Raw genomic sequence first — 18,972 nt, forward strand, 5'->3', positions numbered from 1 at the left:
CACATGCAAACATACTCTGCATGGTTGCACTTCGCTCTCTCTCCCTTTCTCCCTTTTTCCCTTTTTCCCTTTACCCATTCTCTACGCACACGACAACGCCGTCCAACTGACCGTGTGCGGCATACGACACACACACACGCACACGTGTAGATGTCGCTCCTGTCCTTTCCACCGCATTCCGAAGCATCTCTTCCTTTTCACACGGAACAGCCGCCAGCTCTCACGGCACACGTCTCTCAGTGAGAGAAACAAACAAGCAAACAGACAGACAGGCAGACAACAAAAAAATAAAACGAGAACCCCCTCACCACCACCCCCCGACACACACACACACAGCACACAACACACACACAATACACACACACCTTGGCGTGCGTGCGTTCCTCTTTTTGGGGGGTTCTTATTGTCATTTACGTCTCTTCGCTTTCCTTTTTATTGTTGGCGGGAGCTCCTCTCTTGCACCGCCGCCACCACCACTGCACTGCCTCTCCGGCTCTCCCTCTCTCGCTATCTATATATATATATATACTCACCCTTTGCCCCACTCGCTTCCCTGACTTACCCTCGGCAATGCAGCGCCTCGCCTGCGTTAGCGTTGTGCGCCGCATGGCCGCCGCCTCCATCGTCTCCGCCGCGGCGTGCCAGGCACCCGCCCGCTTCAGCTCCGACTACGTGAATAAAGCCGCCAAGAAGAAGGTGGAGGAGGGCGACGATGAGCGGTGGCTCGAGGCCGAGATGGATAAGAACATCAGCACACCAGAAGAGCGCTACGCCCATGCTCGTGAGATCGAGGCGCTCAAGCGTATGGTGTCTCAGCTCAAGGAAGAGCACAAGGACAACCTTGAGGAGGTGAAGCGTGATCGAAGCAAGGAGCTTGACCGGCTCAAGGAGGAGATGAGCGAGCTACAGCAGAAGATCTCAAACCTGACGGAGAAGTAAGGTTTGGAAGGGAAAAAAAAACAGCAGCTCAACCTCCCAGCACGCTCGTGTGATGTGGCACCGCACCAGGGGGTGGGGGGGGGGTGTCAGCGCGGAAGTAAGTCGATTTATATTCGCAGAGATGAACGCGAGAGTGCGTGCGTGGGCATGTGTGAAGTCAGGTTACCGTCTTTCACTTTTGTGCGCATCACCACCACCTGGCACGAACACATAAACACGCACACGCTGGAGGGGAGACACACTCATGCACAGGGACACGTGCATGAGTGTGTCTCCCCTCTCTCTTCTACCCCGACTCTGTAAGCCTTCCTTGGCTCTCTTTTCTTTCATTTCTTTCTATACAAGTCTCTCTCTCCCTTCCCCTTGTCATGGTGCGGCTGGCACGTCCTTCCCGCGCACCCCTTCCAGCCCGCGCACGCGCATGATGAGCGGGCATCAAACTCACAAGCAAAAAATCTGAAAGGCCGCCCTTGTGTACAGTTCTCGCAAGGGGGAGGGAGGGAAGGAGGGAGGGAGAAGAAATGCTGGGAGAGGGTCAGTCAGTGCCTCGGCGCTTTACCGCTCACCAAGTGGACAAAAACTTCACACCGTCGCTGCGTGGCTCTCACACGTCTTTGTGCTCTCCCCCTCTTCTCGTACCTCGGTGATAAAGCGCGCCACACCCAACAATGAGCTGTCGAACCGTACACCCGGGTCGTCATCTTCCTGGCACTCCCTCGCGTCCTGCGCCACGGAGAGGGCCCTCGACGCGTTCCCATTCCTCTCTCCTTGTCTCCGCCTTTCCCTTCCCTTGTGCGGCTTCTCACGCCTCTGAGTGGCCCCCTCAGGCAAATCCCGTGCATGGCAGCGCCGTGTTTTCTCAAACCCCATCCATCTCCCCCTCTCCCCCTTCGGTCCGCTGCATGCGCAGCGCATCTCGCGAAGCGCCCATCCCTCAACGAAGCACGGCTTCCTTATGCTTTTTTCTCGCTTGTCGGTGCATTTTCTTCTCCAACGTGTCGCCTTCCCCCCCCATAGACCACCGCACGCATTGGCTCGCGCGCTGGCACAGATCTCAAGAGCTCGGTCCAGCTGCGTAATCGGCGTCCTGCGGCAATGTCGTCGCATAATAGTTTCCATGGCGCCGACGCTGGGCGTGAGCACTCGCTCCTGCTAGTATTGCAAGCCACGGTGAAGAACTCACTGTGGCACTTGGCCTTCTTCCCCGCGCTGCGGCCCAGTTCGCACATTGTGTCAGCTGTCAAAGCGCATTCCTCGACGTCGTCAGCAGCGGCGGATAACAGCGTGGTTGTCTGTGCCCTTCACAGCCTGGCGTTGTTGGAGGCTGCGGGTTACACGGAGGCTGGCCACACGGCTCGGCGGCTGTGGCGAGCGCACACCTCTGTCTCAGCATTTTCTCCATCTCAACACCTCATGTCCACGGAGCAGTGGAGCTGGGTCGACAAGCTGCGCGTCACGGTGCTTCATCATGCAGAGGTTCTCTCCTCCACACTCGGCAGCGGAGGAGGTGTACTGGCCACTGTGCTGGCAGAGGTGCAGCAGTTGAATAAGCAGGATAAACAGATGACGGCGTGCGACACACTCTTTTCGGAGCTGACTCACGACTACCTCGAGCACATCGCAGCCGCGACCTCGTCGGTGAGCACAATACACGCGTCTAAGCCGGCTGCTTCAACAGAATCGCAACTTGGAGTCCCGCGGCGCCGCACAACTTCGATCTTCCAGTACGAAGCTCTGCCCTCACAGGCAGCGGCGGCGGCGACATCGGAGCTGTCGGCGGCTGCGGTGCGGCAGCAACGGCAGTGGTACGAAGCACGCCTGTACGCCGCTGTTGCGTGTAGCACAAGCATCTCGGTCCCTGGACCGCTAGCAAGACTCCTTGTTGCCTACGCCCATCAAGGCGATCATCGACTGCAAGTTGCAGCAGGCGCGAACCTCGAGTGCTACATTGGTGGAGATCATAATGGCAAAAGGACGAAGGAGGGGGGCAACGCAGCCTCAGTCACGAGCGTGGCCCCCGATACTGCGGCTGCAGCCCTTGCTCGAGTGCGCCTCAGCGGCGTGGTGGCTGGTGTCGTGGAGTATGCACTGTGCGTGGCTCGGGTGCGCACCGCCGTCGCGGTGGCCGAACTTCGTGCCTCCGCCTCCGCTGTGCACGCGTCACCGGACCAGCCTCCGCCGTGCACGGCGACGGCGTCGTGTGCCGCCGCCCATGTGCCTCAGAGTGCTGCCCTGCTACTCAGCCTCATAACGGAAGAGTGCAGCTACTATCAGCAAACAGCGCCGGCCGGTACCGGCGGCAGGGAGGTGGGGGTCACCGCAGCGGTGCTGCACGCCGTGCAAGAGCTGCTCTTCACAATTGTTCTTGGGAGCGGCACGCAGGACATGCGCAACAGGCCTGAGCCGCCAGCCCCGCCGAAGAGGCCAGGCGCAGATGGAGGCGGTGGCGCCAGCGTGACGCCAGCGGTGATGGCAATGTCAACCACCCGCGGCGTGACACTGCCGGAGGCGGATGCCATCTCGGAGGAGTTTTTCCCTGCCCTCGTGCAGCAGCTCGGTATGGAGTGGGTGTGGTCGCCGCTGCTGCGGCACTTGTCGAGCCTAAACAAGCTCCAGGTGTCCGAAGAGGCAGTCGACGCGCGAGCAGGCTCGGCGCCCGCGTCATTTCTGAGCGTGCGGTGGAGCAGCCACGTCCTCATGGACACCATTCTTCTGTCCCTCGCCCGAAAGACGTATCCGCAGCGTCTCCTAAACATTCTTCCCGGCAGCTACGAGCGTCTACTCAGCAGCCTAGATGTACTGCCCCGAATGCATCCGCAGGGCGACGACGGTGGCGATGCCGGCAAGGATGACGCGGCGCGCCGTGCGAGTGGTCCGTTGCTGTTCGACATGCCCGCCTACTACGCTGAGCCGGCATCTGCGTTGGTTGCGTACTTTCAGCGCGCCGGCGTGTCTGGGTTGCGAATAGAAGAAACGGAGCGCATCCTAACGACTGCCACAAGTATACATGCAATGGTCGTGCGACTCAGAGCACAGGCGCCCTCGAGGCATGACGTGGGCGGGCGCGAGGACGGCGCCGATGATGGAAGTGACGAAGAGCTGGACGGCAACGGTAACAGCCGCGTTGCCTCTTTTTACCACCATAATAAAAGGAGAGCCACGACGCACGCCTACGCGCTGACACACGAGCGTGTTCAGCATCTTATCACGCGCTATCAGGGTGAGGTGCTCCTTGCCGCTGTCGTTGTGCACACCCAGTTGCGCGTGCCGAGCCATGTGCAGCAACTGATGCGCGTGCTTGCGCCGCTATTCTTGAAGATACACCTGGCATGGCGCACCCATCACGACGGCAGCAGTGCCTCCTGGCTACTTCAACCTCGCACAAACCCCAGCGTGACAGGTAGGGGACCCAGCGCCGCGCGCTTCAGCGCAGAAGCGGCGGTGCTGCTGGATGAAGTGGGGTACGAGTTTTATCCCCTCGAGTGGTTGCCCGCTGCGTTGGCCGCAAGCACCGCAACAAGCGACTCATCTGTCGAGCGCCTCGCCTTCCCCTACTCTCTGTTGGCCGCTGTAGGTCACCAGTTTCAGCTCCAACTCCGCGGCACCCCACTGGGGAGCAGCGGAGACGTCACCCTTCGCCACCCCGCTGGTCCTCGGACGTCCGCCGTGATGCCGTCGGTAGGCGGAGCGGCTCTCATTGCCAGCTGCAGAGGTGCGGACGAGGAGGAGACGAAGACCACTGCCGCGGCGTGGCGCAGGACCGAGCGCTTTGTGGCGGGGCTCATGCAACTCTGCTACCTCGACCCCAAAACATCCTCGACAGAGCTAGAGGGGACGCTGGCGGTGTCGTCTACCAGACGCGTCTTGACAACGAGCGGCGGAAGTGCCACGCTGAGTTCTAGTGGCGGCGGTAACTCAGCCCTTGGCGTTTGTGGCAGTGGGGCGAGCGTGATTGCAGCGGCCGATGTCGCATCACACCGTCTATGCTCCCTGCTGCTGCAGCCGGCGGTGATGGACGCCATGTGGGGCTCAATGGAGAACACTGCTATCGCCAAGGGAAACGGGGCGTTGCAGCGTTACGCCGAGCGGCGCGAGAAGCGGCCACGGTCGGTGTCCGCCTCAGCAGAGACACAAGAGCACCTTCGATCGATGCAGCAGCTGCTGCAGGAGTACGGTGCCGCCTCCTTCGACACAACGGTGGAAGCCGCAGACTTTGCCCTCATGATTGCACAGGCCTTTCTGCCTCTCTCTGCCGGCACAAGTGCATTGCTTTCCTCCGCATCAGGCAAAACTGGCCCGGTCGCCTCGGCAGGGAAGAAGAGCGAGGCGCTTCTGCGTGCTGGACTGGAGTGGGGTGGCGCGGTGGTGGGACACCCTGCCACCAAGACGAGGGTGCACATGCAACTTCAGCAGCAGCAGAAGGCAGGTGCCTCATCGTTTTCGGCGGCGCTTGCGCACGTGTACAACAGCGCCACGGTAGACACGGCGTGGCTCGCGCGGAGCGCACTGCGGTATGTCCCACAGCGCATCTGGGAGAAAATGTGCGCCCATCGAGCCGAAAGGCTTGCCCTGGTTCATCGGCACAACAAGTGGGTCTCACGCCTCCTCGGAAATTCGCCCGCCGCTTCGGAAGCGAAGCAATGCGACCTTGGCGATCCCCACCGCATCGACCCGCTTCTGGTGGAGCAGTGGACACAGTGGGAACGTGTGTTGGAGCAGCTGGGGCTCTCGGGGCACCTTGGAGGCGATTCAGCCACGACGGCAAGCGCGATGCCTCACCTATCATCGTTCTCAGCAGAGGATATCACATGTGCACAGTGGCTGTGGTACTCGCCGTACTTTGCGGCAGAGATGGCGCTCTAAGAGCTGCGGGTGTGGAGGCAGCCCTGGGTGGCCTACTCGGGTTACCCCTGCAGTGGCATTGTGTGGTGATGTTCTTCTTGTCCCTATGAGAGGGTGGGTCATAAGGTTCCAGGCCGCTGCCGCCGCCCCCGTCCGCCTCGCTTGTCAGCAAGGAGGCTGCTCCCTATCGTCACCGTGCACCTCGTACCTGAGAACACTGTGAAGGAGCCTAGGAGGGCGATGAAATCTGGAAGAAGGCGATGGTGTGCCTCTCCACTGCCTCCTGCCCCGCCCCACTCACCGTGCGTGAGATGAACGCAAGCCTAACACGGCACAACAAAAAAAAAGAAGGGAGAGAAACATCCCTCGCCCGTGTCGGTGAATGCGCACGTCTCCAAGCGCGTGTACTCGGCGCCGCGTCGTGATGCTCCTGGCTCCCAATCGATCTCTTCGACTACTCCGTCACTTTGCACTTCTGTCTCGCCGCTCGCCAACCCCTCTCCTGCTTCTTGCTCGCTCTCTCTCTCTGAAGGCATGGACCATCTTGTGGCCATACCTCGTCTCCGTTTCCCCTTCGATGTAGGTGCCGCACTTGCCTGCGGTGCCCCGTTGCGCTCTGCACTCACTCAAGGAAAAGCAAAAAACGCGGTGGCGTCGTCCAGCCCACGTCACACTGTGCGAAGGGTGGGACATCGTCGTTGACACATATACCTATATATTGTCACTTCGGCACACATAGAAGCGTGTGAGGTAAAGGGCGGTGCGGCTCCCTTTCGCATCCCTTCTCCTCTACTGCGCCATCATAGACAAGCAAGCACGTCCGTTCTCACCGCTCGCGAACACACGGAAGGGGGTGGTGAGGAAGGGGTGCGAATCGACGCAGCAGCGCGATATCCTCGGTACCTTCGTCTAAATACAGACACACACACGCAGAAGCCTCAGCTGCCTCATCCAGTCCGCCAACCATTTCTTTCCGTGCCGTGTTCGCTTTCTCTGAGAGAAGGGTGTACATATATATTTGTTTTTCACCCACACTGTACCCATGTCTTCGTCCCACACGGAGAGAGCAGTATCCCGAACGCACGGGATGCAGGGCTCCACGCCGACAAATACCGCAAGTAGCAAGCCGGGCACGCTCTCCGTGAGCGAACTCCGCACGGCGATGCAGCAGCACCTCCGCTCCACAGGGGCTCTGCGTGAGCTCAAAACGCAGCTACGCGGCATGGTGCTCACCGAGCTGCTACAGCAGCCCAAGATGGGCAGGATGCTTGTTCATGGGACATCGCAGTCGGTCCCACCGTCACTAGGAGAAGGGCAGAGGAAGCTGGATGACAGTAAGGCTTCCGCTACCGGGTCACCGGGCATTCCAGCCATCGCCGTCGTCTCGGGCCGGGCAGACCACACCTTGCAGACCTGGTCGTGCGGCTTGGCCGACGCCCTCGTCGAGAATCACCTGCGTCGCACGAGGCGCGCCATGTCGCTCTCCATATTCAGCACCGAGGCTGAAGTACCACCTTTCAGTGCGAGCGGCGCCCCAGCGGAGGAGGAGCAGTACCTCGCCCACCTCTTCCGGCAGGTAGACGCTGGTGCCTCCGCCAACCCCGAGGACGACATACTCACCCCCTCCCCGTCCCGCTCTATGAAGAGTGTGTTGCAGCGACTTGTGGAGGACTACGTGACGCGGCAGGGCCTCGCGAGCACCGCGGAGGCGGCACGGCACCTGCACAGCTGCAGCACCCAGACGGAAGCGGCCGATAGCGCCGATAGTGCGACGAACCCTCTCAACTCACTTGAGTGCCGTCTTGCCGCCGTCGATGCCAAGTATGCGCTCACTTTTTCTCAACTCAAGCGGGCCGGTGGCTCGGGGGAGCAGCCTTTCTTTCTCCGTTCCGAGGTGGAACGTCGCCTGCAGCAGCACAAGAACGACATGCATGCGCAACTGCGAAGCGAGTACGAGCAGAAGTACAACAACTTCACTCGAGTCAAGCTGCAAGAGGCACGCGACGAGGCGGAAGGGCGGTACCGCCTCCTTGCGCAGAACAAGACAGAAGAGCTGGCCGAAATGGAGCGCAGTCTACTCGTCAAGCTGGAGCAGGAGCGGCAGCGACTGAAGATGGCGTGGGAGGACATTCACCAGCAGCGCGCAGAACTGGAGAGGCGCCAGCGCGACACCATAAAGCAGTTGGCAGACTACGACGCGGCGAAGCAGCAGAGTGACGCGGAGCTGCACTCATGGAAGGAGAAGACACGCGCGCTGCAGCTGCAGTGTGCCAAGTGGGAAGAGCTCTGCGGGACACGGCTTATGGAGCTGGACGGCGCTCGCAGTCGTGAGGAGCGGCGTCTGGCGGACATCCGTCGCCTGCAGGCTGAGCACGCCGCAGAGTTGCAGCTGAAGGAGGAGGAGATTGGCCGTCTGCGCTACCGCCTCCGTCTCGTCTCGCGCGAGAGCGACTACTCTCGCTCTGCCGCCGCCGCAGCAGAAGCAGCCTCAACGGACCGAAATGAAAAAACGGACGCCAGCACCGTACCGCAGGCACCGCCCCGCACTTCAACTTCGCCGATCGACCCACAGCAGCTCTACGGCCTTCTCCTCCGTACGGAGGAGATGCACCGGAATGCAGCGGTGCAGCAGCAACAGCAGCAGAAACGGTGGGATGCAGCATGGGTAGCCGCTGCTGCAGCCGCCGTATCTCCTGCACCGGCGCCGGCGCCACAGGCAGCAGCGTATCTGTTGCAATCAAATGAAGGGCAAGTCGCTCAGCGGTCACCCCACCGCTCGGAGTCTTCGGACAACCAAGTGGCAGCGGGGTCTGCCCCAGTCGCCGCGATCATGCCGGCCTCCACCTCAGCAGCTACTCCGGAAACTTCATCGCCTTCCTCGCCCAAGGTATGCTCCCCAGCGCCGGCGGGCACCGCTACAGCGGCCAAGTCTCCCCCAACCTCCACTGACAAGCCTCAGGAAAGCAGCGCCTCATCGAAGAAATCCATCAACACCAGAGCCTCCGTCGCACCGCCATCATCCTCGGTATCATCTACGCAACCAACTCCTCAGAAGCCAACAAGTGTGCCGGCCGTCGGGGCCCAGGCCACCGACTCACTTACGTCGTCCAGCACGCGTACGAGCACATCTTCATCCAGCGTACCGTCCAGCGCCTCGGCAAAGCCGGTACAGCCTAGCGTTCATAATGCAGATGAGGGTTCCAAAAACAGAAGTGCCGCCACGGCGCTCCTCAACGCCGTGGCTGAGGCGGAGCAGAGTGGCCGAGGTGAGGTGCAGTCGGAGGAAGCCAGCGCGCGTGACAGCATCGCGTGGTTGGAAGGAAATCGACGCGACCTACTGGCGGAGGATTTGAAGCGTGCCCGCAGTGATGACGGCGGCGTAGTCTCGCCCTGGAAGCACTTTGGCGGCGGATCGTCGGGGCCCCAGTTTGGCGGCGGTGCTGCCGCTGATGTGGACTTCACTGAGTCTTTCAGCAGCGACGACGCAGCGCTCATTCACGACTCAGATGAGGATGACGCGGAGTTTTAGAGAAGACTCTTGCGCGCTGTTCTTGTTTTCCAAGCTGCCGCACTCAGCTGTACAAGTCCCACCGACGAGTGCAGAGCAACTGCAGACACAAGCTTGAAAAGAGGAGCAATGTCGTCCTCCATGGAGGAATGATTGCGGGCGATTGTTGCATTATGCACTCCCACCCCCGCTCACTACGCGTTCGAGACGCGAGAATGACGAGGATCATCACTGCTGCCGTGTCTCTCATATCCGTTCTTTTATCCGTTACTCCCACAGTCCTTCCTGATGGCGTGTGGCGGGAAGTGCCTCAGTGTGTGATATCACAGGGCCCAGTGTGCCCCCGCCCTCTCTGTGTGGAGAGAAGCCAAACAGCCCTCCCTCTAGCCCTGCCAAATCCCAAGCCACCTCTGGTGGGTGACAGGGTCTTGTGTCTGCGACCTAGGGGTGGTCAGGGCAGTGCATCCGCTGCCGATGCCGGCGTTGAGGGCCTGAATGGCGCTGCGTCGGTGCGACCCGCGACAGTGAGCACACGCTTGCACCATTCCTATGATGGGCATCGTCTCGGTGTGACTCTTGCGTATCCCACCCACGGCCCTCACACTGCCTCCTGGTGTGGGGCGCCTGAGCCACACAAAGGGATGCACCAAGAATGGCAGCGGGCATGGTGGGGGTGCGGCTATGAGGCGACATGCGAGGTGGGTGATTGTGTGGTCTTTGAGACAGAGGCCGTGCTCTCCGATGGCTGAGCTGGTGCGTGGGTGTACTGGCGTGTATCGACGGCTGCCATCGTACCACGTGGATGAGGCCGCTGGGTGGCAGCGCGGTGTTTGACCCCGTGTTGTATGGTAGAGAAATGGCCTCACGTTGCAAAGAAAGAGAAGAAAAAATCTGCAGCTCCACGGAAAAGCATACATGCGCTCACAGAGAGAGAGACAGAGACGTGCGTGCGCACACCAAGCGAAAGATTTAAGGGTGACCGTCACGGATGGGCGGATCGACATACCCAGTGACCGCCGTGGAGCAGCACCCCTCTGCTGACCGGCCCCCGTGTATGCGCCTTTACGGCCTTTCAAGTGAGCGGTCTAGTCGTTTGCTCGGCGGGCAGCGGCGCGCGACTCTTTTTCTGCGCACGTGTGGGATCCCCCTTCCCCTTAGTCCGGCTCGCATCACCTCCCTCTCCCTCTCGCCCACGGTCATTCGGTGTGGTAAAGGTCTACACTGAGCTCGACGGAATAGATCGAACAAGGAACTAAGCACACAAGCGTGTATATATATACATACGTACATATATACGCAACATCTGCGATATCGTTGACCGCGCAGGCACCACGCCTACGTGCCCTCGCAAGAAATCAGCACGTCCCATTTCGTCCGTCCTCATTGGCATCGCTTCCTCTCTTTTCGCATCGAATATATATACAGCTATACATATATATATATATATATTCGATGGTATATCAATCCATCTTTGGTTAGGCCTGTTCGCCACTGCCTCTCTCCCGTCCCCCTCCCCTAACCTTCACTCTATACGCCTTCCTGCTGGCATCTCTCTCTCACTATCTCCCGCCTGCGCGACTGTCGGGCGCGTCTCTTTGCCTTTTGTTTTTCGTTCCCGGTTGTCAAGTGTGATCTCGACAATGCAGGCGAATCGAGTCGCATCGCTCTTCGGCGTGCAGTACCCCATCGTGCAGGGCGGCATGGTCTGGTGCAGTGGATGGCGTCTGGCGTCTGCCGTGAGCAATGCAGGCGGTCTCGGCCTCCTGGGCGCCGGTTCCATGAAGTTCGACGTTTTCCAGCATCACGTTCGTCGCTGCAAGGAGGCCGCGAAGAAGCCCTTCGGCGTCAATGTTCCCCTCAGCCGCGATATGGCGCAGTACATGGACCTCATCATCGAGGAGAAGGTGCCGATCGTGTTCACGAGTGCCGGCAGCCCTAAGCTGTGGACTCAGAAGCTACAGAGTCACGGGATTAAGGTGGTGCACGTCGTACCCAGCTGCAAGCTCGCTCTCAAGTGCGAGGCGGCAGGGGTCAACGCCGTCGTAGCTGAAGGGTTCGAGGCCGGTGGTCACAACGGGTTGGAGGAGATCACCACGATGGCGCTGATCCCGCAGGTGCGTAAGGCTCTGGCGCCTGAGATTCCCCTGCTCGCAGCAGGCGCCATTGCGAGTGGAGAAGCGATGCTGGCAGCTATGGCCCTTGGTGCGGAGGGCGTCCAGGTAGGCACGCGCTTCGCGGTCACACAAGAAAGCTCGGCGGCAGAGGCGTTCAAGAAGAGCTGCACGGCGGCAGGTGAGGGGGACACGTACCTCACACTGAAGCAGTACATGCCGACTCGTGTCATGCTGAACGACTATGGCAAAGAGGCCCGCCGCCTCTCTGAATCTGGCGCCACCAAGGCGCAGCTGGAGGAGTTCCGGGGAAAGGGCCGCACCAAAAAGGGCATATTCGACGGTGATGTGACGAACGGCGAGCTCGAGATTGGCCAAATCGTGTCGGCATGCAAGGACATTCCGACCGCTGCGGAGGTGGTAGAGCGCATTGTAAATGAGTTCCGCACGCGCAACGCGCAACTTGCCAAGATGAATCTGTAGAGCACACGAACGAAGCAGTGCACCCTCTTCACAAAGTCGCGCGTTGCGAGTCGCACATACACAGGACGGGAGAAAAGAGAGCCGCAACAGAGAGGCGCACACGGCAATATACAAGTCCACACGTGTGTGCACCACCACACACACCACCCGACCCTCTCTCTTCCCTTTTCCTTTGTTTTATGGACAGCTGCGTCGTGCGTGCCTTCCTTACTGTCCTCATTTCTCTGCGGGTTTCCACCCCCACACACACACACGCGGCACTTCCTTCCGGCACCATCACCGCCACCTCAGCAGCCCAGGTGCTTCACAAGGGCGAAAGCAAGGGATGGTAGCGCAAGGTGTGAAAGACACCACACAAACTCTGTCGCGCCTACTGGCAATGGGACGCCCCATGCACACGCGCACACACACACTCAGAGAGAGAGACCCATGTGCGCATGCTTCGTCTCTCACTGTCTCGCTGTGTCCCACGCTCTCACCAACATGGGCGGATACACTATGGTATAGGTGTGTCTGAAAAAGGGGGGTGCATGCTGACGTATCTCGCCTCTCTTCTACCTCCACTTCTTCCCTCCCGCAGCCATCCAGTAAGATGAGCCCCGCCCTCTCCCTGAAAGAGAAAGCTAGTCATACGACGACGTCTCCATCACTCGCGGACTGGCACCCCACATCATGTGCGCCACGCTGGCGTCCCCCTCAGACACACGCCGGACCGGTCACGATGGCGTTGTAGTGCGATCCTGCACGCATTCTCCCCCTGCGCGTGAGCTCGTCGACCGGAATACAAAGCGCCTCCGCTCTGTCGGTCGCTGAGTTCGATATGAGGACTACATGCTCTTTCAATCCGTGCATCATCACAGAGGTGTCATTGGGGGAACCCCCATTTGCAAGACTCCGATGGGTCACGTTGTTGCACACCCAACGCAACCATCCTACACATCTCTTGCGCCATGAAGGCGATCTCCCCCGACGTGTGCACGGCGCGGCTCGAGAAGGGGCGAGCACAGGAACCTCGCATCCGTTCAGGAATTCCGCTCTGTCGTGGGGGAGGTGTGTGCTTGACATGACCAAACTGCGCACTGCGCGCACACGCCCCACGGCAGTACCAGTCATCACCTTCCCGCCTCAAACACAATGGACACCGCCTTACGACGCTGCGCCACTCACATGCGACGCCTAGATGGCACAGGGGCGCTCCAATGGCACTCGCATCCCCGAAGGGTGACCGCGAACAGGGGGCAGCATCCGAATGAGAAGACGCAGGTGCTCCCCACGCCTCGAATACACGCCATCTTGCTCCCGTGCAGGTGCTCGGCTTTCGAAGCCCGAAGAGGAGGAAGGGTGATCCCGCACGTCCTACAAGCCTTACCCGAGGCGCGAGCCCATTGACGCCTAACCAGTAGCCAAGGAAGAGCGGAAGGGGAACTCCCTTGCCTACGGCACAGGTGAAATCGATGCACTTTGCGGATCTGTGTGGCGAGATGAAAAGCGAGGGGCTGCAACCAATGCAGCGCGCATGGGACGTACCCCCGCCACCAGTGACAGAAGCCGATGGCGAGGCCCCTCCCCTCACTGGCAGCAGTCGTTATGGTGCCGAGCGCACCTCCGAACCCTCTCCTTGGTTGGGCGTTCACCGTCGTGGAGGAGAGAAAAGGATGTCTCAGACGGTGGCATCTTCATTCTCTGGCCGCGACAAGTCAGCAGCTGCCCCGATGAGCAGCGTTACAACGCGGCTGTGGGCCTGGATGCGCAGTCATGGGAACTTTATGCTCGACGGCTGTGTGGGGGGGTGACGGACCTGGCAAGGTCATCTTTTCCAGGTGCTTCTTCCCGTGCATCAGCGAAGAGCGCATCCAATGAGCTTCCCCGTTGGCCCAGAGGTGATGCGGAATGGTGACAGCAACATCGCCCTGCCATCCTATGTGTGCCAAGCGACCCGCCTCCAAAATTCTGGCGAAGGTCTGCATGGAAAACATCCAACGGACGGGTGGTCCACAGGCGGTGGAAACAGCTCTGCAGGCGCCCTGAAGCGTCGCGGGAAAAGCTTAGCGTCACCTTGAATGACGCCGAGACCAGGGTCTGCAACTCATCTGCGTTGGCTGGCGTGGTGCTTCACGACAGCTTTGGAACTTTTTGTGGTGGAAAACATACGTGCACCCGGCCGAGCGCCGATTCGATCAAGCAGCTCACCACCAGGAGGATGGGGGCGGTACGCATGCATCCGCATACGAAGCAGATGGTGGCCACCCGTCCCCGTTGAGGGGAAGGGGAGGGGTATCCAACGCGAGTAGCATCAACTCGGCTGAACTCTGCGCGGCTCGCTGTGTTTTTTCGGGCACTCACGACATTAACAAGAAACAACAATGAGAGGCAGCGGCAGCACCACACCTTCCCATCGACAGCACGCCGGCCATGTGATGCATGCTGCAACGCGTGCATGGATGACTGTTCTCCCAAGTGCATCCACTTCTGAAATACAACTCCGCCGCTACTCCCGCCGACGGCCGGAGCTGTGATGCCGCACACCACACGGTGATGGGGTCTGACTAACGACATGGCGAGGGACACGACGTGATGGATACGGGGCGGGAGGAGGAGGTGGTCCCTGCACACTGCCCGTAGAAGTCATCGAAGGGCGACAAACAGCGACCCCGGGAGACCGGAATGCAGAGGTCAGCTTCCGTCGTTCCTGGCCACATCCGACACGTTTGGTGACATCGACCACAGCGCGCTCGAAAAAATGAGGGATAAAACCCCGCAACCCTCGAGACACCGCCCTCTACTCCACAACTTTCTCTCTCTCTCTGATCTCATACTGACGAGTGTAGGAAATATTGACATACGCACGCACTTGGAATGCCCTCCTTGAAGGCTTCGTCGCCTTGCGGTGCCCCCGGAGTCGTTTCTATCCGCAAGGGTGCCGCTGGAGCGATGGTAACGGTGCCAGCTCTTTCCGCCCCTGCCCTCGAGCCACTCAAAAGTGGTGTCTTTCACCGTGCCATGTGTGCTGAAGCAGCCACCTCGAACATGCCGCTGTTATCCCTTCCGCCGTCGAAGTGGTCGCGTATCTCACCCACGAGGAGTCGTCCTGTGCCATCCTTTCTCTCTTCGGGTGCATTCGCTACGGTCGACCCGGCAGCCGATGTGAAAGTGTTAGAGTACGAATCCGATTCCATCAGCACTGCGCGTCGGCTGTCGCTCTCCCTCATCACAGACACGGATATCACCGATGAATGCCAGAGCCTCACCGCCTCCGTTGACGGTAGAGGGTCCACCTCCCCTCCCTACACTCTCTCTTGTAGCGCCGGCAGCTTTTAGCACAAGTCGCGCGACTTCGTTGCTGTTCGTGCTTGCAAGTGCGGTGCATCCTGCGCGACCCCCTACATCCATTGGCGCCGCAACGGTTCGCACCGAGGCGACAGCAAACTCAGACGTCACCACGGCAATGAGCAACACCACGAACATGTCGCCAGGACACTCCATGCGCAGCTCTCGTAGCTTCTTTCGCTCCCCGCAGGCGCGTGTGTGGAGGACGGCGGTGCCGCAGAACAACCGTCATGTCGGCGGTAGCGTGCCTGGCCCGCTCGAGGAAACCGGGCAGGTGGAAGAGGCGATCAGCGTGATCTTGACGATGGCCAACGCCGGTCACCGCATGTTTTCGTGGACAGAGCTGAGAAGTCCACACGCGTCATCGAAGAGGATATTCACTTCAATGATGATAATGTCGTCGCCTAACATCACTTTTGAGGTGCGAAGCTGCGTATTCTGACGTGTGTGTGGGTGGGTGTGGTTGTGGGGTGTGTGGATGGCGTGACGTGAGGCGGGCAGGCCATATAGCTGTATGGTACTTTTTTTTACTATATCGACCATTAAACCCTTTTTTCTCTCTCCTCCTGCCCTCCACGCTCCTCAAGCGTGTGTTGGTGTAGGTGCACCCGCCTCCGTTACGGTCTCTCTCGTGTAATACATACATGAGCCATATCCATGGTGCCCATGCACGAGGACGTGTATGAAAAAAAAGAAGGGTATCCAAACGGAGCGGTGGGGGGAAAGCACTATGACTTACATGCACGCCCAGCGGTTTCCTTTCTTTTCCCCTCCCCCCTCCCCTCCATACTTGCCTCTCCACCCACTCACCCATCCTCTTCCTCCAGAAAAGAGAAGACAGAAAACGATTGGCTCTTTACCCTCTCCTGATTTTTTAGGGGAGAGGAGGGGGAGGAGGAGGAGGGCGGGGGTTTGCGCTTCTATACGCGATAAACTTGTCGCTATTCTCGCTCCTCTGTGTGCCTGCTCACTCCCTCGTTCTGCCTACCATCTCTACCCATCATCGTATCCACCCTTTCCTTCACTGCCTGCCTGCCTTAGCCATTATTGTCATCTTTTTATTATTATTATTTTGCCTTTGCGCTCTTCTCGCACGACTACATACGCACGCACACATGTATATGTGTATGTATATATGTATTTGTTATCTGTTGTATCCTCTCTGGCACGCTTTGGTGTGCGCAGGGTCAGCGGACCAATCTCCATCATTGCAGCCTCTCCGCCGTGTGTCCATCGCCCGCGGCACGAGACAAGACAACAACGAAAACGTCACTTTCTTTTCTTGTTCGTTGTTGTTGCCGGTTTTGTTTTGTGGGTGCGAAGGGAAGAGGGGAGGGGAGGGGGGGCGACTCTGTGCGTGTAGTTCTTCATCTTCTGATCACTTTCTCCCATGTGCTCTCCCTCTCTTTTTTTTCTCAATCAGAGCTTACTTCTGGCTCTCCGCCGCCTCTCCTCTCTCAGGCTTCTGTCTTTTTTTTTTCCGGAAGAGGGAGCGGTGCGTGACGGCACGCACGTGTGTCAGAGATCCGTGATTCATGTCGTAGCACTCCCTCCTGTGCCCACGTTACCCTTTTCGCTATCTTTTTGTTGTTGTTGTTGTTCCGGCCTTTCGCTGCTGACTTTATTATTATTCCCTCTGTTTCTTCCTGTATCCACCGCACCACCACGACCCACCTTTCCAGTCCCTTCGTCCTTCTCTGCTCCTTGTACCAAAGGTGAGGGTGTGTGGGAGGGAGGAGGGGCATTTGAGGGTATCGGCCTCTCGCATTGTTGTTGTTTAGTTTGCCGTGGTGTAAAACGTGGATCTCAAGCATGACTCCCATTCTTTGTTTTATCTGTGTGTAAACGTGTACTACTTCCGCGCTCCACGAAGCATCCTTCCGCTTTACTCCTCATGTTCAGCCTCCTCTCCCCCTTTACAGTGTTGAGAGAGTGGGATACCCACTCCTGTAGATGGTTTCACTTTCTTCCCCTCATGCGTGCGCGTCGTCTTGGATCTATGAATTCATGATTGCGCTCCATATGGTGAGGCTTTTCCGTGCCTTTTTCTTTGCCCGCCCTCCGCCTCTGCTCCACCCCCTCCCCCGCCGCCTCCTCCTCCTGATCCTTGTATGGGGCCTCTTCTTGAGCGCTCTCCTCTCTTTTCTTTTCGTCGCTATTTCGCCTCGCTGTCGCCGATAATGCACAGCACACACGCAGGTAGGTGTATGGGTGTGTGTCTGTGTTTGTGTCTGTGTATGTTTTTATTGGTGCCCTTTTTCCTCCCTCCCCTCTCCTGGGTACTTTTCCGATCGGAGGTGGAAGTGGGAGGAAGGGCGGAGAAACAGGCGCCTTGATGCCCCGAGCGATGCACACCAGCCAGCATGCTCGCCTCCCCTCTCTTTCTTTTCCTCTCTTTGCACTTTTTCCTCCCTTTCATGGCTTTCTCCATCCAAGTGAAAAGAGCTCTCTCTCTCTCTATATATATATATATATGTGTGTGTGTGTGTGTGTGTGTGTGTGTATCTTCTCGATTTTGTGCTCTCGTCTAATTCATGTGCTGTAGCTCTTCGGAGCTTTCTCTCTTGCGGGAGGGGAGAGGAGAGAGGGAAAGGGAGGGGAACTGAAAGACGGTGCCATGGAACACACATCACGAAAGGGGAAAAAAAAGCGTAGAGGCAAAGTCCGAACAAGAGAAAGATGTCGGTGAATCTGGCACTGCCCGTTACTGTGGTCTTCTCCTTCCTCGTTCCCCTCCCCTCTTACGCTCCCACTCCCTTCGCCCCATGGGAGACGGATTACCTTTCACGTCTATTTATGTGGTGGTTATGTGTGTTCGTCCTTTCTCTCTACCCCCCCCCCCAAGCCCGTACGTCTGAATATATATATATATACATGCTCGTGCGTAAGTGATGCAGCCGTCAGCATTCTAAACAGGAAAACGAACAAACGCGCGATGGTCCGTGACGCCTTCCCTGTCGTAATCCAATCCGCCCTCGTCGCCGTTGGAGCATGACCCTCTGCAATAGTCGAAGCTCCGTCAAAGCATCACCGCTGCCCTGCGAACCTCGCCCCCCCCCCTCCTACGGCGTTCTGCGCATCATTTCTCGGCAGAACTGCCACCCTTTCCCCCCCCCTCTCTCTCTCTCTCTTACGCTCCATGATTTCGCTACGTCGGCGCCTTTTTCTCTTCCGCTCCACCGTCAGATCGTCTCTCCAACTCTCCCGCCTTCCCTCATCCCAACTTCCTCTGCGCTGCTGTGGTCTCGCTGCTCGACAGCGGACGAGAAGAGACAGAGGCGCCTTTCCATCGCCCCTTCAGCACGCACGCGTATGTGTGGGTGGTTAGCACACAAAGACGAGCAGCTACAACGCACGCCTCATATACGTAAACACGAAAACGAAAAAACATAAAGCGCACAGAGGGGGGGAGGGTGCCGGCCTTTGCGCGTAGTGCCACCAGCACCATCGCTAAGCCATCCCACTCTCTCTGTATCTGTTTCCTGTGTTTCCCCTCCGTGGCCGCCTAACAAGACACGCGTGAGTGCGAGAGAGAAAAAGAGAGACGGAGGCGCACACGCCCAAAAGGCAAAACACGCCACTACGGGTATATTGGCTTCTCCGCTCTCTCTCCCCATCTTCCTTACACTTTCATGCGTGCATCATCATCATCATCACACACACACGAGGGCATCCGTGCTTTTTCTCCCCCCCTTTTCCTTCGTACTTGGTTTGGTCACCGCTCCAACGCCGCATTGTAGGCAGGGCAGACTTGCACGTGCG

General features: G+C 58.8%; 4 protein-coding genes across 4 annotated transcripts; all 4 read left to right on the top strand.

Annotated features, from left to right (window-relative positions):
- Positions 1-570: 570 nt before the first annotated feature.
- Positions 571-939, top strand: LMXM_33_0580 (conserved hypothetical protein; the record flags this gene model as incomplete). The annotated part of the gene is made up of 1 exon (XM_003878595.1): positions 571-939. One exon carries the CDS (start codon positions 571-573, stop codon positions 937-939), a length of 369 nt encoding a protein of 122 aa, XP_003878644.1.
- Positions 940-2,034: 1,095 nt separating this feature from the next.
- On the top strand, positions 2,035-5,802 carry LMXM_33_0590 (conserved hypothetical protein; the record flags this gene model as incomplete). Its single annotated transcript, XM_003878596.1, has 1 exon — positions 2,035-5,802. One exon carries the CDS (start codon positions 2,035-2,037, stop codon positions 5,800-5,802), a length of 3,768 nt encoding a protein of 1,255 aa, XP_003878645.1.
- A 1,021-nt stretch (positions 5,803-6,823) lies between these two features.
- Positions 6,824-9,310, top strand: LMXM_33_0600 (conserved hypothetical protein; the record flags this gene model as incomplete). Its single annotated transcript, XM_003878597.1, has 1 exon — positions 6,824-9,310. One exon carries the CDS (start codon positions 6,824-6,826, stop codon positions 9,308-9,310), a length of 2,487 nt encoding a protein of 828 aa, XP_003878646.1.
- Positions 9,311-10,929: 1,619 nt separating this feature from the next.
- LMXM_33_0610 (putative enoyl-[acyl-carrier-protein] reductase) lies at positions 10,930-11,883 on the top strand (the record flags this gene model as incomplete). Its single annotated transcript, XM_003878598.1, has 1 exon — positions 10,930-11,883. One exon carries the CDS (start codon positions 10,930-10,932, stop codon positions 11,881-11,883), a length of 954 nt encoding a protein of 317 aa, XP_003878647.1.
- Between the last annotated feature and the right edge of the window lie 7,089 nt (positions 11,884-18,972).

This window comes from Leishmania mexicana, chromosome 33 (assembly GCF_000234665.1).
Source record: "Leishmania mexicana MHOM/GT/2001/U1103 complete genome, chromosome 33".
Taxonomy (NCBI): domain Eukaryota; phylum Euglenozoa; class Kinetoplastea; order Trypanosomatida; family Trypanosomatidae; genus Leishmania; species Leishmania mexicana.